The following is a 25,328-nucleotide window of genomic DNA, read 5'->3' as shown; positions in this document are numbered from 1 at the left end:
TCTCGGACATAAAGCGCTACACCACCTCCCGGGTACTCCTCTCTGTCATTGCGATATAATTTGTGCCCTGGTATAGCACTGTCCCATTGGTTATCCTCCTTCCACTATGTCTCTGAGATGCCAAATAAGTCTGTCATCATTCACTGCCACCAGAAATGGACTAGAAGAATGGCACAGGTATTCATTTGCCCTATGAAGAAGGAACTGTTCCGAAACACGGACTGTGTTGGGCATTGGAACTGGGTGACCAGTATTGTAAGCCATTTTGTTTAAAAGAAAAAACAAGAAAGTATATTTCAGCGTCTTCAGTGATTTTGACAGCTAAGTGCATTAATGATATGTTTCTTACACTGAGTGAAGTATAAATTATATGTGAAGAGAAGTGGATAAGCACACTGTGGCAAAAGGACTGTATTCACAGATATTTAAAATATATAACACTGGGATTACATATAAGAAAAAATAATGACCCATGATTATAATGAATGGAGAGTTAATTTTGTGGTTTACATTTATGATGACACCCAATATAAAGGTCATTTAAATGAAAAACTATTGTTTTACGTTACGAGTGATTCTGGAAATTATTGAAGGCTGGATAGCCATTAGTATTTCCGATTGACTACCACCTGGACTTTATAAGCCTATCAGAAATACGGGTTTGTGAGCAATCATTCACTGGTATACATTCTAATTCTCCCATCTTACTTCTTAGACTTCTGGCATTAGCATACAAACATTTCAAAGTTTGTTTTTTGTTTGTATTTTCATTCTGCTTTTTAATTGATAGGGATAAGTTAGAATTTTTTAGCTCAGGTGAGTTTTTAGTTACAGGCACTTGGACTACTTTTCTTATTTTTGGAACCTTACTGTCAGGATGCCCTAATTCTAATGCATCATTAGTATCCTTTGAAGATACCTCCCTCCGAACCATGCGCTGCTGAGCGACTGTTGGCTTTTCCCCTTTGTTCTAGTTTAGTCTCTCTTTTTAAAGGTTAGCGCCTCCTATCATGTGCATCCTTCAAGGCCACTCCTCCCTCTACAGGGATAGTCATCTGCATCCACCTTCGGAAAACGTAAACACTCTCTCACCACTGGATCCAGAGGGTACAGACCTTCCAAAACCCTACCTCCTTTGAAATTAGCCTCTGGGGCACTCCAGTCAAGATCAATCAATTCTTGACTGGCTTCCTTCACAGGGAAAAAACAAGAAGCTTTACGCAGAGAAATCAAAATTTTTCTTTGACTCAGACATGGAATCTGCCCCAGGTACTCCCAACATATTCAAGGTCTGGGAAATCAGAGCCGGCAGTTCATCTCTATGAAAGAACCATAGCATAGTTCTATACTGTTCTAATTCCAGAGGAATTTCTCCATCCTCTAGAGCAGAGCTTTCCAAAGTGTGTGTCGGGACACATTAGTGTGTCGCCTGTAGTGTGGAGGTGTGTCGCCCGGTCCACAGGGCCGGCGGAAACAGGGAACTATAGCAGGAAGATCGGCGGGCAGTGGTGGAGCTTACATCACCACGGCCCGAAGAAAAGGGTCACGTTCACTCCTCCTCCTTCCTGCCTGTGCAGCCCTGGAAGAAAAACATTGCCGGAGCCGCGTGGGCAGGAAGGAGGAGGAGCATCTGCTGCGTACAGAAGAAGAGCAGCATTAATGGGCCGTTGCGGATCCCACGTCGCGACGGCCCGAGAAGAGGAGGAAACCCGATAGCAGGGCCGCTGCGGATCCCACGTCGCGGCAGCCCGAGAAGAGGAGGAAACCTGATAGCAGGGCCGCTGCAGATCCCATGTCACGGCCAGGGAAGATCAGGGCCTCTGAAGAGCCCATCCTTCGGCAACCCGTGCAGAGGGAGAGCATGTGCCAGTGAGAGCCTGTGCTTGAGCAAGAGAGCATGTAGGAGTGAGAGAGCCTGTGTGTGTGAGAGTGAGACAGCATGTGCACGAGAGAGACAGTATGTATGCAGTATGTATGAGAGAGAGGCATGTGAGAGCTGTGGATGTGTGAGATTGCATGTGAATGAGAGCCTGTGTGTGTGAGAATGTGTGAGATAGCGTGTGAGAATGAGAACCTGATTGTGTGTTTGAGGGAAGACAGATGGAGAGAAAAGAAATAGAAAAAAAGACCCTGTAAAAGGAATTGGCAAAAAAACAAGAAAGGAAAGGTGGAAAAAAAAGCCTGTGACCAACCGATTAGAAAACTAAGATCAGACAGCAAAGGTAAAAAAAAATTACTTTTTAGTGATTGGCACATGTAATCTTTGGGAATGTGCAAGAGTAGCACTTTCTCTATGCCGATCTCACAATGTACGAGATCAGCATGGAGGAAGTGGAAGCCTGTAAATATTTATTATGAGATAGGTTGTGTTGTGAAACATTTTATTTATGTATATATTTAAGGAAACATACATAAATTGTTGAAAAACATTTTGTTCGTTTAACCTTTAACTTCTGGTTTGCTGGTAGACTGAATTACTGTGTCACGAAATTATGTTTGTCTAAAAAGTGTGTCACCAACATGAAAAGTTTGGAAAGCTCTGCTCTAGAGAGTCAGGATCGGCCTCATCACCTGTGCCATTCGGATCCCTAGCAGGCAGACTCACTGCTGATCTCTGTGTACTCTGGCACTCAACAGTAGGTCCAAGCGTGGTTCCTACCTGCAACTCTGCCCGGAGGATCATTGGTTTGGGCTGAGGACTGCGCCTGAAGAAAGGATTGCAATCCCTGGAAAATTTGTTGAAGGATCCATGCCAAAACCAGAAGGTACCTGAGGAGCACCCACTGAGCTACCTTCCCCCTGCTGACGAACCAGTTAGAGGAGTCCAATATCAGGCGCCCCACCTGACGTGTCTTTATCCAGACTCATACCTGGCTGGGAAGAACCAGACTTAGTTAAATCAGAGGAAGATAATTCTCCTTGAGCCTCATAACAGCGCTGGCACAAGTTAGCAGGCACTCCAGGCTGAGATGCTCGAATATGACAGGCAGCGCAAAGGGAAAGGCACTTAGGCTTCTTAGGTATAGGCGCAATTAGGCCAACAGTACACTAAGCAACAATTGAACATAAGAAAATGCCATACTGGGTCAGACCAAAGGTCCATCAAGCCCAGCATCCTGTTTCCAACAGTGGCCAATCCAGGCCATAAGAACCTGGCAAGTACCCAAAAACTAAGTCTATTCCATGCTACCATTCCTAATGTCAGTGGCTATTCTCTAAGTGAACTTAATAGCAGGTAATGGACTTCTCCTCCAAGAACTTATCCAATCCTTTTTTAAACACAGCTATACTAACTGCACTGACCACATCCTCTGGTAACAAATTCCAGAGTTTAATTGTGCGTTGAGTAAAAAAGAACTCTCTCTGATTAGTTTTAAATGTGCCCCATGCTAACTTCATGGAGTGCCCCCTAGTCTTTCTACTATCCGAAAGAGTAAATAACCGATTCACATCTACCCATTCTAGACCTCTCATGATTTTAAACACCTCTATCATATCCCCCCCTCAGTCGTCTCTTCTCCAAGCTGAAAAGTCCTAACCTCTTTAGTCTTTCCTCGTAGGGAAGTTGTTCCATTCCCCTTATCATTTTGTTAGCCCTTCTCTGTACCTTCTCCATCGCAATTATATCTTTTTTGAGATTCGGCAACCAGAATTGTACACAGTATTCAAGGTGCGGACTCACCATGGAGCGATACAGAGGCATTATGACATTTTCCGTTTTATTCACCATTCCCTTTCTAATAATTCCCAGCATTCTGTTTGCTTTTTTGACTGCCGCAGCACACTGAACCGACGATTTCAATGTGTTATCCACTATGACACCTAGATCTCTTTCTTGGGTTGTAGCACCTAATATGGAACCCAACATTGTGTAATTATAGCATGGGTTATTTTCCCTATATGCATCACCTTGCACTTATCCACATTAAATTTCATCTGCCATTTGGATGCCCAATTTTCCAGTCTCACAAGGTCTTCCTGCAATTTATCACAATCTGCTTGTGATTTAACTACTCTGAACAATTTTGTGTCATCTGCAAATCTGATTCTCTCACTTGTCGTATTTCTTTCCAGATCATTTATAAATATATTGAAAAGTAAGGGTCCCAATACAGATCCCTGAGGCACTCCACTGTCCACTCCCTTCCACTGAGAAAATTGTCCATTTAATAAGGCATGCAGCCAGCTGTTATTTTTTCTTTTTTAGGCATCCAAAAATTTAGGTCTCCAATACTTGGGCATTCCAAACCTGGCCGTCCCTATGGATAGGTGCCGCAAAAAAAACAACTTAGGTACACAGCAAAACGCCCAACCTGTGTGCCCAAGTAAGCAGGACGGCCACTAAGGAACCACTTAACTGGGACGCACAACCGAGGCCCAACTAGGTCTCCAACTGGACACCCAATCAGGACGCACAAGCCAAACCGACAATCCTGAAGAGGCAGCTAAACGCATAGATAAAGCGCGAGAAAAGCCTTTGACGCCTACCATATGGCATGCAGCGAAAAGACCTTAGAATGGGGCCTAGCCTACGCAGGCGCTCAACCCGTCAGGCTGTCCACATCCCTTAACCTCCCACAGAGCTGGACGAACGTCGGAACGGCACGCCAAGAAAGGGGGAAGGAGGAAGCCTTTTAAACTTACCTGGCTGAGTACAGAGACGGTCTTCCTACTGCGGGGGGACAGGGCATATGCCATCACCGCCATGCTCAGATTCCTGCCTTTCAGCTGTTAAACAGCTAAGTTCATGTTGGCTGAAAAACCAGCTACCGGACCAAGATGCTCATCTGAGGGACCACAAAAATCACCTCAGGAATTCTCAACTGGGGGAGGGACCTTTTGGTATCACCACAGGAGAGCGGGGCGAATTAATTTTCCTTATTTCTCCTTTTCAATTTGAAACAAGCCCTAGTGGAGAGATGCACGTCCACCATCTGCTGGAGACGAAGAATACTAGCAGGCTGATATCACTGCAGGGATGTGTATACTAGGGATGTGAATCGTTTTTTGACGATTTAAAACAATCGTCAGATATATTTTAAATCGTCAAAAATCGTTAGAGCCGCGATACAATAACAATTCCCCCGATTTATCGTCAAAAATCGTAAATCGGGGGAGGGCGGGAAAACCGGCACACCAAAACAACCCTAAAACCCACCCCGACCCTTTAAAAGAAATCCCCCACCCTCCCGAACCCCCCCAATATGTTTTAAATTACCTGGGGTCCAGTGGGGGGGGTCCCCGACATAGTGAAGGCAAAGGTAGCGCCGGCGCCATTTTGAATATTGGCAAATCGGCCTGAGTGCAGAAGGTTGCTCCCGGACCCCCGCTGGACTTTTGGCAAGTCTTGTGGGGGTCAGGAGGCCCCCCCCCAGGCTGGCCAAAAGTCCCTGGGGGTCCAGCGGGGGTCCGGGAGCGATCTCCTGCACTCGTGACGTCGGGTCACAGGAACCAAAATGGCGCCGGCGCTACCTTTGCCCTGTCATATGGTAAGGGCAAAGGGCCACCGGCGCCATTTCTCTTAACGCAGCCGTGGCCCGAGAATGGGAGATCGCACCGGGACCCCCCCCACTGGACCCCAGGTAATTTAAAACATTTTGGGGGGGTTCGGGAGGGTGGAGGATTTATTTTAAAGGGTCGGGGTGGGTTTTAGGGTTGTTTTGGTGTGCCGGTTTTCCCGCCTTCCCCCCTCCCCCGATAAAACGATTTTTTAACCTAAAAAACTAAGACGATCAGATTCCCCCCCCAGCCAAAATCAATCGTTAAGACGATTGATCACACGATTCACATCCCTAGTGTATACTGTGACATCAGTTTGCTCTGTCTCCATCAGCTGATAGTTGCATAACCCACTTGTTCTGGATTCATCTGACTAGATACTAAGAAAATTTGCCTTTTTTTATGCTTTCATAATTACTATTCATTATAGTTTTACTTTTTGCAAGCAGCTCTGAGAAGAGTATCATCAATGCCAGTAACTGTAAGAAAATGTACATACCTGAAAAAAAACATCACAGTACAAGGATCATACAATTCATACATCTTATTGAAGTCAGGTACTTCTGTAATATCCACAAGATAAATGACAGCAAAATTTTTTACCTAGTGGAGAAGAAATAAATGTATTAAGTTAAGTATATCTGCAATAATAAATCATGCATCTTTATAAAGCACCAGACATCAGCGTGACCAAAGCTAATCCATTTTCTGTTGTGGAAAGATAATAAAATAAAAATGTATGCATGAACCAAAATGTACCTTTAGATGGCTATTTGGCTGAATTTCAACTTTAACTGAATAGCTGCAGCTTTGCAATCGAAGCTAAATAGCTGGTGCAGGGGGAGATACCCAATTTGGAAAAGAATGCCTGGCATAGCCACACAATAGGAATTCAGCTACTGCAGGTGAAATTTAAAAATGCCTTTTGTTATGTGCAAAACACGCTTTATGGCGCTTCTCCATGGATACAAGAACACTTAGATTTTGTAGAAAGTATAGTTTTTTATTGAGCAATATAAGTATTCTTGAGAGATGCTGGATGCCACTTCTCTGACAAACTGACCAACCAGCATCTTGTCGTATATATGAACTGATCCTTCTTTTATAGGTAAAATACAATACAGTATAGGTCAGAAATTCTTAAGCTGCGTGACCACCTGGAGTATCATTTATATAGGTTGTCATGTCAACAGCATGATAGAGTATCCCTACATTACCCTGACCAGTTCTCCTAGTTGTGGCCCATTTACCATCACTCTTTAGATAATCCTTTGTTCTGTTAAAATCTTGCTGTTCAGGGCAATCATTACATCTTAGGCTGTGTGTTTACAGATGCCCCTGTTACCGATGCCCCTGTAATGACACTCTAGCCTGAGGTTCTGACCATTACCTTTTGCTCGTGACCCTATAATTAGGCATCACAAATTGTCACCAGCTTCAACTGCTGTCCAGGTGTCCTTGGAATTCCTCCAGGTCAGGCTCAGTTGGGCATTTAAAGTTCACATAGCCAGAAAGGCTAAGATAGCAGAGGATTCTGGGTCAGTTGCCGCCTCCATGCTGGTGTCAAGCTCAGGCACACATATTTTCCAAGACATGATATTTGAAAAGTCAACAACTTGTAAACATCAGCATCCTTCAAGCATGGGTTCTTTCTTTTTAAGAGTGCTAGTAATGCTGAAGAAAGGTGAAAGTTAAAGACTGGAGGCTTGGGGACTACCTTAAGCCTTCAGAAACTCAATAGTTTGAGCTGCTCTGGGATACCATCTGAGCCAAATTCTGGTATATTTCATACCTAGAAAAGTGGGATTTTGGGGTTGGTTTTTTTTGCCAGATCATTAAAGCAGACAAATAACTTACTGCAGGGCTTCCCAAACCTGTCCTGGGGACCCCACAGCCAGTCAGGTTTTCAGGTAATCACAATGAATATGCATGAGATTAGTTTGTACACAATGGAGATTCAGTACATGCAAATTTATCTCATGCATATTCATTGTGGATATCCAGAAAACCTAACTGGGGTAGGGTCCCCAGGACAGCTTTGGGAAGCCCTGGCTTACTAGCAGTTAAACCAGTTTGAAGAGCAATTTTTCCAGAGAACACTATGAATATTAATTTTTAAGCACATTTAGTTTATAAAAGAAAAGTCTGACTATTACTACTTCTACTACAGATAATGGAGAAATTACTTACCTGATAATTTCATTTTCCTTAGTGTAGATAGATGGACTCAGGACCAATGGGTATAGTGTTCTCCTGATAGCAGTTGGGAGACTGAGTCAGATTTCAATCTGACGTCAGCCTACATATCCGTGCAGGAAGCTTAGCTCTTCAGTATTCTCCTCGAAAAGCAATTGTGGATATATGTGTGTTTTAATAACTTGTTTAACTAGGACTGGTTCAACTTATTTCCAAATTGGAGACCGCCAGTGCACTCAACCGAAAAACGCCGACACTCGGCAACTAGGGTGTCTTGAACTAGGGGTAATGCCTGGCTTACCTGTGCTTGTCTTGCTCGCGGGGGCTGTCACCAGAGGTTTCCTGGTTTTGGGGCAGCCGTGGACGGAATACTGAGTCCATCTGTCTACACTAAGGAAAACGAAATTATCAGGTAAATAATTTCTCCATGGTATATACAAAAGCTACTCCCGAACCGGGTGGGAGGCTGCCCGTGGCCCACTTAGTACTGCCCTTGCAAATGATGTATCCTCCCAGGCCTGAACATCCAGGCGACAGAACCTGGAGAAGGTATGTATGGAGGACCATGTCGCCGCCTGACAGATCTTGGTGGGTGCCAGCATCTTGGTTTCTGCCCAGGACACTGCCTGGGCCCTTGTGGAATGGGCCTTGACTTGTAAAGGCGGAGGCTTCCTGCCTCTATGTAGGCCACCTTGATTACTTCTTTGATCCAGCGGGCTATGGTTGCCCGCGAGGCCGCTTCCCCGTGTTTCTTCCCACTGTTAAGGACAAATAGGTCTGTCTTTCGTACAGATTCCAATCTTTCCAGGTATTGGACTAGGAGTCTGCCGACGTTTAGGTGGCAAAGACGGCGTGAGTCTTCAGAGTCCTTATGTTTATCTGGAGATGATAGAGATATGGTTTGGTTTAGATGAAATTGAGAAACCACCTTTGGAAGAAAAGAGGGGACCGTGCGTAGTTGTATGGATCCCGGTGTCAACATGAGGAACAGTTCTCGACAGGATAGGGCTTGAAGCTCGGAGATGCGACGGGCTGAACATATTGCCATTAGGAATACAGTCTTCAAGGTCAGTAGCCGTAGTGACAGACCGCGGGTAGGTCTGAAGAAAGCTCCCGCTAGGAAGTCTAATACTAGATTGAGATTCCATAGGGGCACCGGCCACTTTAATGGTGGTCGGATTTGTTTGACCTCTCTCAGAAAGCAGGAAACACATCTGGATTGGTTGCTAGACTGATGCCGTCCACTTTTGGCTCTGAAGCAGGCCAGCGCGGCCACCTGAACCTTGAGGGAGTTGAGAGACAACCCCTTCTTCAAACCGTCCCTCAGAAATTCTAGGATCATGGGGATTTTGACTCTCCATGGAAGAATCTCGCGGCCCTCACACCAGGCTTCGAATAATCTCCATATTCGTATGTAAGCTAGAGACGTAGAGAACTTGTGTGCTCGGAGCAAGGTGTCAATCACTGCCTTGGAGTATCCCCTCTTCTTCAGGCACATCCTCTCAATGGCCAGACCGCAAGAGAATCGAGTCGTGTCTTCGTGGAGGATCGGTCCTTGCCGGAAAAGGTCCCTGTGTGGAGGTTGGTACAGAGGGTTCCCAGCAAGAAGTCTTCGCATGTCCGCGAAAATGGCCTTCTTGGCCAGTCCGGGGCCACTAGACATACTAGCCCCTGTGGTGTTCTATATTGCGGATGATCCCGCCCAGTAGTGGCCATGGGGGAAAGGTGTACAGTAGGTCTTCCTGTGGCCAGGTCTGGATGAGGGTGTCAATTCCCTGGGATTGCGGTTCTCGTCTGCGGCTGAAGAACTTGGGCGTTGGGCCGAGTTGCCAGGAGATCCATGGCTGGGGTTCCCCAGCAGTTTACTATCATCTGGAAGGCAGTGGTTGACAGCGTCCATTCCCCTGAGTCCAGACTCTCTCTGCTGAGGTAGTCCACAGTGACGTTGTCTTTTTCCCGCGATGTGGGTGGCTGAGATCCCTTGTAGGTTTGCTTCCACCCACGCCAATAGGGGGTCTATTTCCAGGGACACCTATTGGCTTCTGGTTCCTCCCTGGTGGTTGATGTAGGCAACTGTTGTGGCGTTGTCAGACATGACTGACAGATTCGCCCCAGAGTCTGTGATTGAATTGTAGGCAGGCTAGTCTGACTGCTCGGGCTTCCAGTCGGTTTATGTTACATCTCGACTCTTCCTTGTCCCATTGCCCCTGGGCCGTCAGCTCCTGGCAGTGGGCTCCCCACTCTTGCAGGCTCGCATCTGTGGTGAGCAAGATCCAGGTCGGTGGGGATAGTCTTACTTCCCTTGCTCAGATGGTCTTCCTATAGCCACCATTGGAGCTGGGTCCGAACCTCAGCCGGTAGCTGGAGGCGAACGGAGTAGTTCTGGGACATCGAATTCCATCGTGACAGTAGGGAACATTGTAGTGGGCGCATGTGGGCTCTTGCCCATGGGACACTTCTAGGGTTGATGTCATGAGACCGAGGACTTGGAAGTAGTCCCATACCTTGGGGCGAGCTTAATTCAACAGTTTTCGCAACTGGTCCATCAGTTTCCTTCTCCTTGTAGGGGGAAGAACGACCTTGTCTTGTTTGGTGTCAAACCGGACTCCCAAGTATTCTAGCAATTGGGAGGGCTGCAAGCAGCTTTTGGCTGTGTTGAAGACTCACCCGAGATTCTTGACTCTGGTGGTCGCCTGGTAACTTTCTTCTGGAGATTTTGCCCTGATCAGCCAATCGTCCAGATACGGATGTACGAGGATTCCTTCTTTCTTCAGTGTCGCCGCCACTACCACCATGATTTTGGAGAACGACCGAGGAGCAGTAGCTAGTCCGAAGGGTAGCGCCCGGAACTGGTAATGATGGTCCAGTATTGCAAAGTGTAGAAAGTGCTGATGGTCGTGGTGGACCGGGATGCGGAGATAGGCTTCGGATAGATTCGGTGAAGTCAGGAATTCTCCCGGTTGTACTGCCCTTATGACTGAGCGTAGGGTTTCCATGCGGAAGTGCGGTACCTTCAGGTAGCGATTGACGGTCTTGAGGTCCACGATGGGCCGGAACGTTCCCTCCTTCTTGGGGACAGTAAAGTAGATGGAGTAGTGACCAGTATTTAGTTGGTGCGTGGGCACCGAGGTTATCGCCTTTAGGATGAGTAGTTTTGTCAGTGTGGTTTCCACTGCCATCCTCTTGACACGGTGATCTCACAAAGTTGTCTGGAGGGATGCTGTGGAAGTCCAGATAGTATCCCTCTCGAATGATGGTTAGGACCCACTTGTCCGACGTTATCTCGACCCATTTTTGGTAGAAGAGGGTAAGTCTGCCCCCTATGGCTTCTTCCTGTGGATGGGTCTGTTGATTCTCATTGTGGGTTGCGGCCGGGGCCCCGTACCTGAGCCGGCTCCCCTCTTGTTGAGCCTGTTCCGAAAAGACTGGGCCCTGCCTGCGGGGCGAGGAGCTTGGTATGTGTTTTTATACGGTCTAAAATGCTGGGCTCCTCTGCCCTTGGTTTTTTGGGGAGAGGAGCGCTGGGTTCTTTTGTTCCTGTCCTCCGGTAACCGGGGTACTGGGGATTTGCCCCATTTTTTGGCTAACTTCTCCAGTTCGCTCTCGTGAGTTTTGTCTTGGAGGTCATGTCGGCTGACTAGTTTCGGAGCCATATTTGCCTTCTGGCTGCCACTATGGATGAGACGCCACTGGCTGAGGTGCGCACCAGGTCAGAGGTCGCATCCGTGAGGAAAGATATCGCCGGTTCTAATGTTTCGGCGGAAGTGGTTGCGTCCCTGGAGAGAAGCAAGCAGGCACGTGTCACCACGGCACAGCAGGAGGTGGTTTGCAGGGTCATTGATGCAACATAAAATGACTATTTAAGGATGGATTCCTGACGTCTGTCCTGAGCATCCTTGAGTGCAGCTCCTCCTTCGACTGGGATGGTAGTGCGCTTTGAGATCGTGCAGACTATGGTGTCCACTTTTGGGAACCCTAGCAGCTCTTTGGCCATGGGTTCCAGGGGGTATAGGGCTTCTAGGGCCCATCCTCCTTTGAAGCTGGCCTCCGGGGCATTCCATTCCAGGTCAATCAGTTGTTGTATGGCCTGCAGCATTGGAAAATAGCATGAGGCCTGAAGGAGACCGACCAGAACTGGGTTTGTCTTTGGCTCCGCTGTGGAACTTACACCAGGAATGGCCAGCGCCTTCAGGCTCAGAGACACGAGATCTGGCAGCTCGTCTTTGGAGAAGAACCGCATCATGGTTCGGAATGGTTCCATCCCTGGAGGGATTTCCCCTTCCTCCAGGGAGTCAGTCTCTTCCCCCAAGGTGTCTGTGTCCCCTAGGGGGGAGACTTTTGCCCGGCTGGGGCACGTCTCGGGGGGTCCAAGAGGGGCTTGGAAGGTCTTGCGCTTCTGGTGGAGACTGTGGCTGTGTCGCAAATGGCACCGATTGTGCTTGGACAAAGGTTTGTAGCCTTTTGAAGAATTCCACCCCAGGAAAAGGTCCCTGGGTCCATATTGAATCCAGTGGAGTGTCCCAAGGAGCCCATCTGAGGAGGGGCCGGGTCAGAGATACAGAGGTCCGGGGTACTATCGTTGGTGGAGCCGGATTCCTCTACTGGCTGGAAGGGGCCTTGCTTCGGTTCCCCCTGAGTCTCTTTGCACTGCAGGCAGAGGGCAGAGGCCACGTCGGGTTGTGCAGCTCTCAGGTGGCAGGCTGGGCAGAGGGCTTGTCCCTTAGCTTTCTTGGCTGGCAGTGCCATGATTTGTGCATGTGGAGTGGCTCAAAACTCATCTGTGCGCGTAGGTGCGCACGCCGGGAGACTTAGTTGTGCGCTCCTGGTGCGCAGACGATGTGCGTGCAGGCCGCTATTTGTGCGCTTGGCGGGGATGCGCATGCCGCCGTGCGCACGGCAGGGATGCGTGCACGGCACTGATGTGCGCGCCGCTGTGCACACAAGTCCTTTCTGCGCTTTGCTCGCCGCTGTGCGCACGGCTCAGTTATGCGGACAATAGGGCGCCAACGACCATGTGGGCAAGATGGTGACCCCCCCCCTCCTCCCTGGAGGGTCTCCACGAGTGTGGACCCTCGCACCGGATCGGGGTCTAGCCCGGACGGGACTGCTCAACCCGATTTAACAGACGCTGGAAGGACGATCTGTGCGGCTATCCGAGCCTCGGAGACTTTAAGCAAGTTTTCTACCTTACCTTGTCTCGGCGCTTCCTGGTCTCGTGCTGGGCGGTCTCCGGCTGCGGGGGGAAGAGGGAAAATACCTTCACCGCAGCGCTCGGTATCGCACCTGCTGCCTCTCAGCCACTCTGGGGGCTAAGTCCATGCCGCTTCCTGGTCTCGTGCTGGGCGGTCTCCGGCTGCAGGGGGGGGAAGAGGGAAAATACCTTCACCGCAGCGCTCGGTATCGCACCTGCTGCCTCTCAGCCACTCTGGGGGCTAAGTCCACGCCGGGAACCGGCTACCAGACCGAGGCTTGCCTCTGAGGGATCTCGGAAATCACCTCAGGAATTCTCAACTTGGGGAAGGACCCTTAGGCATCACCGCAGGAGAGAGGGGCTCGTCTTGTAGGATTTCTTTCTTCTTTGGTTTGGATTTTCTCACACTGTGCAAGTGTGTGTAGTGTCCCTAACTGCTTAGGAGACGGAGAAATACTGAAGAACTAAGCTTCCTGCACGGGTATCTGTAGGCTGACATCAGATTGAAATCGGACTCAGTCTCCCAACTGCCATCAGGAGTATACTATACCCATTGGTCCTGAGTCCATCTGCTACATGCTAGGAAAAAAAGAGTTGCTAAGAAAGAAAACAGAACTAAACAAACAAAATAAAGCAACAAAGCAGCCCAGAGGGAGCTTGGGGAAACCACCCCATAAAACAAATTGTACAATTTAACCTCACTATAAAGGCTGTTCTTAAAAAAAGATGCTCTCTAGTTACATATCACACCCCACAAAATTCTATACATTTGAATCTAATCAATGACACACAGAGTAGCCAAAGGCCCTACATTTGAAGGGACATTCCCTCTTTATAGATAAAAGTAATTGCCAGCTTCGCAGCTTGGTGGATGTGCAAACCACAGCCATGAAGGAGATCTGAGTTTGAGTCCTAAGGTCAAGTTATGTGCCTCGGGCTAACAGGGACTGTGGAAGCAATGTCCACAGTCATCGCTCAACAGTGCCAACTATTGGCCAGATGCAGGATACCTATACAGGGTCTCCCATGCAGTACTATGATCTGTGGATCCTACTCAAGGACTGTTACTGCCATGACAGGACTGAGATTTTGGGGGGGAGGTGAGGGAGTGGCTGTGATTTACAAACATGCAGAAAAAACCCAGGTAGTTGCAAGTAAAGGCTCATGGAAACATAGCCCAGTAGAAGTCAGTCCCAAAGGACCTGAAAGTCAAAAGCAGCAAAAGAAAATTGATGTGCCTAATCCCTTTCCAAAAAAAAAAAAAGGTTGAAGAAGTATATGCTTGCGATGTAACCAAAAGGCAGCCTGTTTCATGGGTTTGAAGTGCTGGTTCCCTCCCACTTCTGGGGAATTCTGGAATGGTCCAGTTCTCATGGTACATCTGACCACAGCCCTTCCCCTCAGCTGCAGTGGCTGAAATTTCACCAAGACTTTCCTTCCAAATTTCAGCCAGCTCCACCCATGTGTATGTATGGACGAGCAGATACGGCAACAGCAAAAAACACTTTGCACTGATGAAATATGGCTTAAAAAAAGACAAATCATTTTAATTTCTATTCTGTCCCTCAACATGTCATCCTTATCAATGTAATTCAATAAACCATAAAACTGAATTTGAAGCTGGCCACCCTTGTGACTGTTTTAAAAACAAACTAGTTTGCCAACTTTATTGTATCTGGTTTATTTCTTGGTTTTATTCCATCATTAACCTCTGTTCATATGAGCAGAGGCTCATTTAGTCCTGGGGGAATTCTGCGCTACTGCGGAGTGCTGAATTGCCATTTTCTGCGCAGAAAATAGCAGAGGAGATCCTGGCATGCTGCGAACGGAGCACGCGGGACGTGGGACATGCTCTGTTTGCAGTGAAGATGAAGGCCCTGGCGTGCTGTTCGCAGCGAAGATGGAAGGCCTCCGTGTGCAGCGAACAGAGTGTGCTTCGCTCATGGCGAAGATAAAGGCCCCGGTGAGAGAGAATGTGTATGTGTGTGTGAGACAGGGGAGGGTGAGAGAGAGCGCATGGGAGGTAAGAGAGCGGGGGGGGGGGGGGGGGGGGGTATGCTTGAATGTGGGTTTCAGAGAGAAGGAGCCTATATGATGATACTGTGAAGGTGTATGTGTGTGTGAGAGATTGGGAGCTTGTGTATATGAAAAAGGGATTGTGTGTATGTGAGGGTGCTAGCCTGTGTGAAGGGATTGTGTGTGCATGAGACAGTCTGTGTGAATGAGTGCATGGGAGACACATAGGTAGCCTATGTGAGGATGTATGTGTGAGAGAGAAAGGGAGCTTATGTGGGTGTGTATGCAAGAAAGAGGGCCCTGTATGAGGGGATGGGTGTGTGTGTGTGTGAGTGTGAGTGAGAGAGAGAGTGTGAGGGAGCCTATATGAGGGTGTGTATTAGAGAAAGGGAGCATGTGTGAGAGAGAGGGAGGGACAGAGGGAGCCTGTGTGAGGGGCCTGAGAACAGGGTCAAACTCTGGAACTGGCAATAGAGTGGAAGGGATTGAGCCTAGAGGTGGAGGAGTTGGGGCCTGAGAGGGCAAAGTGACCAGGGGAGTAGGGAGAGCGAGTGGGACACTTACAGTGAATTTCTAGGGAAATTCTGCTCAAAATATTTAAGATTCTGCATCTTTAAGTAATAACTTTTTTTCTGTATTAATTTAAAATGTAATTAAAGACTGTCATGTAAATTGTGTATTTTGACCAATATAAAGTTTGCAGAATTTTAAGTTTTTGTGTGCAGAACTCCCCCAGGAGTACTCATTAGATCATACTGAATGTCTGAGTACAATATGGTTTGTCTCCCCAAACTTATAAACTGTTGAACATTTCTCAGTCACTATAAATATTTTGTACAGTCTCCCAATCATTTCATGGTCTTATATGCATTTCTTCTTCTTCAGTCTAATCTCCTCCAAAAGCTTTGCTTTCTTCAGTTTCTCTTCGTTCCTTCCTCACAGTTTTTTTTGTTTTTTTTTGGTAGGACAGAAGGAATCGACCAGTTTCTCTTTCCCTTCCCTCCTCCCCAACCACTCTGCCACCCATCTCATTTCTCAGTTTCTCTTCTTCCAACACAAACCTCTCTTCTCCTCTTTTCATCCCAGTCTGCTTTCAGTTCTCTTCCCCCAACCTATTTGCATTTTTTGACCCATTAAGCCTCCTTTCCCTCTGTCCTTGGCTGCCTCAACTTTTCATGTTATACTCAACTACTGTCTTTCTAATGATGTCTCTCTTCTGATCTCATCAACTAGCCTCTCCCAGCCTCTCTTCATCACCAACACTGCCTGCTCCTTAAGCCCATATCTAAGTACCTCTCCTCTAACACCAATCTGGCCATTTTCTCCCCACCACTTCCTGTCTCATTCCAACTCCTACTCCATAAACCATTATTAGCCATGTAGATTTGGATATGCCACTGCTTATCCCTAGGTATGAGTAAGAAGGACTGGACCTATTCTTTGGGATGCTACCGGTTACTTGTGACTTGGATTGGCCACTATCGGAGACAGGATGCTGTGTTTGATGGGTCCATGGTCTGACCCAGTGTGAGTTTTGCTCTTACTCTCATCCCCAGTCCTTCCCCAATATCCAGTGTCCTCCTCCTCACAGCAGTCAGATTCTTCCTCTCTCTCCCCATCCCTCTTTCCCCAGCATTCAGTATCCTGCCCTCATCCATCAGTAGCCAAGATATCCAGTGAACAGTTTATGGCATGCAAATTAAACCAGTTTTTAGACCAAACATATAATTTTGGCAATCATGAAAACCAAATAGCGAATCTTGAGAACCAAATTTGGGAACCATTGGTGTAATGGGGAGGTTTCAACTTGCTTGACTTTTACATAGATGAGTATTTTTACAAGTGTATTTTAAATATATTTTTCTTTTTGCGAAATAAATTACATTCCACTCAGTTTACAATCTGTCAACAAGTAATGATAATTAATCATTTACTTAGATACACTACATGTCTCTGAACAATTTGGTTGATGACATCATACAAGGCCAGCGTGATTCTTTTCCCCCATGATGTGGCACATCAACCACAGTGGAGCTACTTCACCTCTATGGCAATGCCTACACAAAGTAAATTAGCCAACACTCAGTTCCGGCATACCTTCTCAGCAATACTGTACAAGACTTCATCCATTTTCATACATGTTGGATCCCAGTCATGACCAAAGCGGATAACTACAACACGATCTTCTTCTGAAAGGATGGCCTGGTCAACCTGCCAGCCATTGTGCAAGTGTGGGAGCATGTACGACATCTTCACAGCTATCTGCCAGGCCTGAAAAGAAAACAAACTCGTCTAAGGAGAGGCCCATCTTAGAATTCATGCAAATGAATAAAGTATGGCTGATCCTTCAATCTTTACTTAAATGTTTGATTACTAGCATAAATAAGCATGTCAATATTATCAACTGCTTAAAGTAGTTTTCAAAGTGCTCTACTCATTTAGATATATATATATATATATATATATATATATATATATATATATAAATAAGATAAAAGATGATATAGTCTGAGCTCCTGATTTCCTGAGGAAGATTTTTCAAGATTCTGTGGCAATTATATGGCAAATTTGCATAATTTTGCATAAATATTCACACATGACTGCAAAAAATTCATTTTTTATTAAAATTATTGAAACTATTTACAATCAGGCCAATGCAAAATCAGACCGTAAAATGAGCACTCATTGAGCGCCCACTCTCCTAACATGCGCCAATCCACCTCTCCTGTGCGCCTAATTTAATATTTTAAAATATGTGCATTGGGTACACAATTTTTGGCATACATGGGTAATAGTTAATAGCCTCATCAACATGAATTTACATGTGATGAGTACTATTAGCTACGTGCTGGTTTGGACATGCATTTTGGATGCATTAATACCCTTACTGCATAAGGGGTTTTGGACGTTCATACAAAATGCGTGTCCAAGCACATGTAAAGCCATGCGCTTGGCTGAGTGCACTATATCGCACCAGCCTGAATGTGAAAAGTTTGTTTTAAAAAATACAAAATTTAATAAGTACAAAAATTTATCAAGGTACAAGTTACAAACTTAACAGTGAAATATCACTTTTGTTTTGAACTGAAAATAGTGAAATGATCCTTTTTATATTTTCTTGAAAAAGTCCTTGTTGTGCGAGTATATGCACTTATGTATACATCAGCAGTTTGTCATGCTGTTCAGAAAGCTATGTGCACAAATGTTGGACACATGGTCTAACACAAAAAAAGGTTGAATAAGCACAAGTTTGAAACTTGTCAGCAGCAGTAGTGCCACTCATCAAGGCTTCTACGAATTGTAATTAATGCCCTCTCTGCCGGCTTAAAGACACCAGCAGTTGCAGACTTCCAAAACACATCCAAGTCTTTGTAGTTTGTGTAAGGTTGACCCCATATGGAAGTGCAAGAACCTCCGTATACATTACCGGTAGATTTATTTTTATTTACGTGTTGGGAGTAGTGCCCCTTTAAGAGCTGGCAGTCATAAGGATAAGCGTTTGCCCTGCCACAATGTTTACATTTACTCTGGGATGGTGGGAGGGAGAAGTCTAGAAACACTGTCAGAAAAGCCCCAGCCCCATGTGGCTTTCCAGTCACTTTCAGCTACAGGGTGCTGGTACTCCCATGCTTCTCAGCATTTGTGTGAACAGTGCATGAGTAAGGGTGCCACACAGTTCAAACTTGCTGAGTCATGCAGAGCCTTGATATGGTAGCGGAATATGGTCAACATTGCACTTCCTCCCTCCCTACCAAAACTGCTAGAATGGGGGGCAGGGCATGGCCTTGACCCCGATTTTAAAATACACTAGTCTACACAATGGATATGAATGCATTGAAACTACAAAAGGGAAAGCAAAAGGTCATCAAGGGAATTATTAATCAGAACAGAGCGAAAAGATCTGTTTTGAGGAGACACAAAGAAATCAACGTGACATTTTTCCTTTCTAAAAAAGGCGACAATTGCAGAAGATGGGGGTGTATCCAAACCCTGACAATTGCAGTTTTAAAAACTGTATTGATGGGGGATCATATGATGTGGTGAGCAGGGACAGATGCGTCTGAGCCAGCTCTGGGTGCCACATCCCCCAATCAGAGACGATCCACCTCTAACTGCCTCCAGAATACCAACAACCAACTTACCAGCTACCTCATATGTCGATTACCACATATATGCAAAGATCCCCCACTCCGATGCCTCCCAAGACCACTAAAAAAGAAAAAGAAAAACCTTGAACAATGGAGGCCAAGATGGCAACGAGCACAGGTACCGAGGGGGGAAAAGCACAACTCCTACACCCTACAACACTGGAAATCAAAGAAGCAGTAATAGCAGCACGAGACAACAAGTTAGCCGGTCTATCATCTCAAATCTCTTCGCTTCAAGCCTCTAGATCAGAATTTACTCCCCGTATCGATCAAGTCAAGAGACGGATGTCAGTCCTGGAAGATGACGTCCTCGGCATCACCCGCAAAATCATAACGCTGGAAAAAACACTTAAGGAACATGAACATAAAATAGATGGACTCGAAAATAGATCCAGACGTACTAATGTGCGCCTAATTAGAGTACCCGAGGTGGTGGAGGAACAATGTTGCGCGGCCTTCTCCTCGAGTGGATCCTGGATAGCTTTGCGCCTACCGGAACTGAAGGGTGTCCTGGAAATTGAGAGAACCCACAGAGTAGGGCCGTGCCAAGACAAGGCAAAGAGGCCGAGGACCGTTATTTTTAAGGTACTGAACTATTTCCATAAACAACAAATATTGCAAGTGGCTCATAAAAAACAAATAAGAGCTCCTCTTTTGGGGATCGCGCGTCCACTTTGCTCCGGACTATTCAGCAAAGGTATCTACACTACGGAGAGCGTTCACCCCAGTCTGCAGTGAGCTAGTAAAAAGACAGATACGCTTTCCTTTGTTGTTCCGGGCAAAACTTAGGATATGGGCACAATACGAAATGCCAGAAACAGCACAAACATGGATTAATGCACTTTCAAACTGCCCCACCATTTGAAAGGCCATTTCCACGCTACGATGAGGTGATATAATGCAGACATTGGGATGTGGCACCCAGTCACGTCAAAACATGATCTCCTCCATAGTTGACCAGAGAAGTCAACAGGTTTCTAAGTTGATAGTGGGGGGGGAGAGGGGGAAATTGATGGGATTTGAGGTATGGGTTGTATCTTACAGGATAGATGGTATCTGGGGGGCTAAGGCAATCACTGATAATCTACCCTTTCAATTGTTTTCTAGAAACATCTGGGGGCTCCCTCCGTGACTCTCACACACGCTTCACAGGCCCACTAACGAGTGCTCCATCAGGCGATGCAGGGTAAAAACAGATTCTTGTCCTGGAACATAGACGGCCTGGGCTCACCATTAAAAAGGAAAAAAAAATTACCAAGCCCTTAAGCGTTTTAAAGCTAACCTGGTATGCCTACAAGAAACGCACCTGAACGCTACGGAAAATGCTAAATTGCGTAGGGAATGGGTGCAGAAATGCTCTTTCGCTCCCGCTAAAGGCAAAAAAGGAGGGATAGCAATATTGATCAGCAAAGACACAGACTTTGAGATAACCAAAGAAATACAAGATCCAAATGGCCGCTACCTTATAGTGCAAGGCCAACTAGAAGGCAATCCCCTTACTAAATGTAACGTTTATGCTCCCAATGCCCCAGACCCTAGCTTTTACAAATTACTTATCTCCCTTTTGCTTACCCACACACAAGGCTCTCTACTGGCACTTGGAGACTTTAACAGCATTCAGGACCCCACGCTGGACAAATCACATCTCCCCCTGGGTTACAAATAACCCTCGAGGTCTGGGATCCATTACTTAACCAAACATCTTCAACTATTAGACGTATGGTGAGTACTTCACCCAGAAGTGAGAGAATACACCCATATCTCTAGAGCTCACACGACCATGTCCCGAATTGACTATGTACTTGCATCCCAAGACGTGTTTCCAAAAATAGACGGGGCAGAGATAGGTCCAATGGAAATTGCGGATCATACTCCAATATGGGTGGACCTCCATCTCTCCAATGAGAAAACCCCCTCCAAACCATGGCGTTTCCCCAGCTACTTAACTGGTGACAAGTACTTCCACCAATTTCTAGAAAAAAAATGGGACCTTTTTGTTCAACGTAATTCCCAACATCAAGATAATCCCACACTGTTTTGGGAAACCAGCAAAGCAGTACTGAGAGGAAACATAGCTTATGTCTCCAATAGAAATAAACAGCTGATTAAAGTCATTTTAGAACTAGAATCGAAACTTCAAGATGCCAAATCCAACCCAGAAAAACAAGGAAATATATCGAGCATGTCTAAACACTCTGAACACCTCCTTACATCTTAGAGCTCAAAAAGCCTTAAAGATAAACGAGCATTCCTTCTTTAGGTTTGGTAATAAATCTGCAAAATTACTAGCCAGACTTGTCACTATCAGGCAACGGAGATCACACATCAAGGGCCTAAAAAATACATCTGGAGAAATACTTACAAACAAGCCCAGAAATTTGTGAAAACTTTAAGCAATTTTATGAAACCTTATATGTACAGGATTAGACGGGAAACAACTTCAACAAGGATCAGTTTTTTGATAATCTCCCACTCTCCAAGTTAACTGAGACACAACTGGAACACCTTAACCGCCCAATCTCAACAGCTGAAGTCCAAATTGTAATCAAAACCGGGAAATCACACAAGGCCAGATGGGTTCCCTGCAGACTTTTACAAAATACTATGTCACCAACTCCTTAACCCATTTCTTCTAAGACGCATGTCAGAAAAATAAATTTTCCCCAAACTTCAACAAGGCCTTCATACAGTCCTTCCTAAACCAGGCAAAGATCCACTGCTGGCTCCATCATATCGACCAATTTCTCTCCTAAACTATGACTTGAAATTTTATGCGCGTATTTTGGCACTGAGGATCAGAACTGTACTCCATCATTATTTCTACCCACCAGGCTGGATTTGTGAAAAACCGAAATGCTGGCTCTCATGTCATACGGCTTGTCAGAGCAATAGAATCCTCACAGCATATTGGTACCCAGACTCTAGCAGCTGGCTTTGACTCTGAGAAAGCTTTTGATCTAATGTCTTGAGAATACATGTTCTCTGTTCTGCAGAGGTTTGGGTTTCAAGGTCCAATCATACAGTATATCACCATGTTATACCACAAACCAACCTCACACATTATAGCCAATGCCCATATTTCAGGCCCCATCCGAATCCAAAGAGGAGTTCAACAAGGCTGCCCACTCTCTCCGATTTTATACATTCTAACTATAGATCCTCTACTCTGAAAAACTGAGTTCCCTGCTGATCCAAGGATTCACTAGTCGTGGAAGTAAATTCACAGTGGCGGCATTCGCAGATGACGCGCTAGTATTCCTTGGGCAGCCACAAAAAGAATTGCCTGTAATTCTGGAAATACAGAAAGCTTTTGGAAAATATGCCGGTCTGAAAATTAACTGTGAAAAAATCGGAAGTACTGGACATATTAGAGACTTTAAGGACATGATGGTCAGGACCTTTTCCCTTAAAATGGGTCACACAGGATCTGAAATATCTGGGTATTCATATACCAGTTAATCCCATCAAGCTCTATGAATTAAACATTACTAAACATTGCAGCTCTGGCAAAACTTACCACTATCCTTATCTGGCAAAATCTATCTACTAAAAATGATGGAAATATGCAAATGGCTTTATACCTTTTATATGTTACCCATCTGGCTTACTAAAAAGGATATTGATAACATCAACAGAGGATAAAGAAATTCCTGTGGTGTGGGAAAAAGTAAAGGATTCCTCAGGATGTACTAATGCCTCCCAAAACAGACGGAGGCCTCAACTGCCCTAACCTTTTGCTCTACAACCTGGCCAGCCTAATGAGACATAGCCGTGACTGGTTACACGACACCTCTTACTCACCACCACTGGAGTCCTTTAAAACATGGGTGTTGCCCCTCTCCTTAAGCGTGACTCTGCACATGGACAGAAAGCTGCTCCCGGCTGAGATAAGGTCCAGTTTAATATTCCGCCCAACCCGCAAAGCATGGAGAATGCTATGTTCAATGCTTCATGTACCACACACAGCGACTGCGGGCCTCACCATAGGTGGCAACCTGGATTTTATGCCTGGAAAACACTCTGGTCACTAGATGGCATGACCAAGGTCTTCGATGGATATTCCAACTGATCGAGTCCAAACATGATGCTCAACATATTGTATGCTTCTCTGACATACAGGAGACATTCTCCATACCCACCAGGGACTTCTACAGTTATCTGCAAATACAGCACTAAATAAACCTCCTGCAAATCAGCAATCCAGGTCTGCTGAATTACCATAAGTTATAAGAGCTCCTCGTGGGAGCGGATCAATGCCAACAAAAATGTGCTCAATTTTATAGGGAGCTACAGAAAGTCCAGTCTAATCAGCACCTAAGGGTAATCACCAATAAGTGGTCTACTCTCACATCTAATTCTTTGACCTCAGAGGACCTACAACTGTGCTTCTCCAATATCCGAAATATCTCTGAATGTGTAACCCTGACAAACAACTTAAATTCTTACACCAGGCCTTCTGTGCTCTGCAAAAGGCACACCAAATGCATCTTATACCAGACCCTAAATGTACACGCTGTGACGGGCCACAAGCAGATTTTATCCATAGTTTTTGAACTTGCCCTACCTTAGATGATGTGTGATGGTAAATGGAACTTACTCTGAAGAGAGAGCCGTGTTAAGCGGAGTGCCACAAGGATCGGTGTTGGGACCGGTCCTGTTCAATATCTTTGTGAGCATCATTACGGACGGGATAGAAGGTAAGGTTTGTCTTTTTGTGGCCTCAGAGTGGACACGCTGGAAGGAGTGGAGAGAATGAGAGGTGTAGAACAGGTAGAAGTGAATTGGTTATTTACTCTTTCAGATAATAGAAAGATTAGGGGGCACTCCATGAAGTTAGCATGTGGCACATTTAAAACTAATTGGAGAAAGTTCTTTTTCACTCAACGCACAATTAAACTCTGGAATTTGTTGCCAGAGGATGTGGTTAGTGCAGTTAGTATAGCTGTGTTTAAAAAAGGATTGGATAAGTTCTTGGAAAAGTCCATTATTGCTATTAAGTTGACTTAGAAAATAACCACTGCTATTATTATTAGCAACAGTAACATGAAAGACTTAGTTTTTGGGTACTTGCCAGGTTCTTATGGCCTGGATTGGCCACTGTTGGAAACATGATGCTGGGCTTGATGGACCCTTGGTCTGACCCAACATGGCATGTTCTTATGATTTAAGGAAGCTGGAAGAGTGGTCAAAGATATGGCAGCTGAGATTCAATGCCAAGAAGTGCAGAGTCATACATATGAGGTATAGAAATCCAAAAGAACTGTACTCAATGGGGGGTGAAGGGCTGATGTGCATAGAGCAGGAGAGAGACCTTAGGGTAATAGTGTCTAACAATCTAAAGTCAACAAAACAATGTGACAAGGTGATAGCTAAAGCCAGAAGAATGCTGGGCTGTATAGAGAGAAAGGAATATCTAGTAAAAGAAAGGAAGTGATGATCCACTTGTACAGGGCCTTGGTGAGGCCTCACCTGGAGTACTGTGTTCAGTTCTGGAGACCGCATCTCCAAAGGGACAGAGACAGGATGGAGGTGGTCCAGAGAAGGGCAACCAAAAGGGTGGATGGTCACATAAAATGACTTATGAGGAGAGACTGAAGAACCTAAATATGTACACCCTGGAGGAGAAGAGGATCAGGGGTGATATGATACAGACTTTCAGATACTTGAAAGGTTTTAATGATCCATGGTCAACAACAAACCTTTTACTCTGGACAAAATTCAGCAGAATTAGGGGCCACAATTTAAAGCTCCAGGGAGGAAGACTCAGAACCAATGTCAGGAAGTATTTCTTCACAGAGAGGGTGGTGGATGCCTGGAATGCCCATCCGGAGGAAGTGGTGAAGATTAAAACTGTGAAGGATTTCAAGGGGGCATGGGATAAACACTGTGGATCCATAAAGGCTAGAGGATGGGAATGAAGAGAAGATCCATGGGGGTGGATTCTGGAGTGGAGGCTGGTACCTGGTGATTACTACCCTTACTCAATAAACCTTTGCACTGATAATGCAACTCCAACATTGCTCTCTGCTTCAACGGCAAAGGGGAAATGTGGAAAAGAGGATTTGCTTTCAGACAACAACTAACAAGGACTGAATTTCACAATCTGGGTAAACAAATAAGCAAGGGTGTAGCCTGCTTATTACAGCGGTTACTACCCTAAACCAATTAAGCCTGATACATCAGTTTGTATGCATATACGACGTTGCTCTTTACTTCAACGGCAGGGGGAAACGTGGAAAACAGGATTTACATTCAGACTACATCCAACAAGGTATTGA

At 45.7% G+C, this 25,328-nt stretch overlaps 1 protein-coding gene across 3 annotated transcripts in view; it reads right to left on the bottom strand.

The window, feature by feature from the left end:
• Positions 1-25,328, bottom strand: part of TXNL4A (thioredoxin like 4A) — a 47,967-nt gene that overhangs the window by 5,745 nt on the left and 16,894 nt on the right. For 2 of the 3 annotated variants that reach the window (XM_029590806.1, XM_029590808.1), the window contains exons 2-3: positions 17,000-17,173; positions 5,999-6,102 (exon numbers count right to left, since the gene is read on the bottom strand). In XM_029590806.1, the coding sequence (XP_029446666.1) occupies positions 5,999-6,102; positions 17,000-17,173 (278 nt within the window). Of the gene's footprint in view, positions 1-5,998; positions 6,103-6,889; positions 6,941-16,999; positions 17,174-25,328 lie in introns of those variants that run through there. The other variant, XM_029590809.1, reaches the window with a different exon arrangement.

The sequence above is a fragment of the Rhinatrema bivittatum genome, chromosome 2 (assembly GCF_901001135.1).
Source record: "Rhinatrema bivittatum chromosome 2, aRhiBiv1.1, whole genome shotgun sequence".
NCBI classification, from domain to species: domain Eukaryota; kingdom Metazoa; phylum Chordata; class Amphibia; order Gymnophiona; family Rhinatrematidae; genus Rhinatrema; species Rhinatrema bivittatum.
This window is presented reverse-complemented; position numbering and strand designations above follow the sequence as displayed.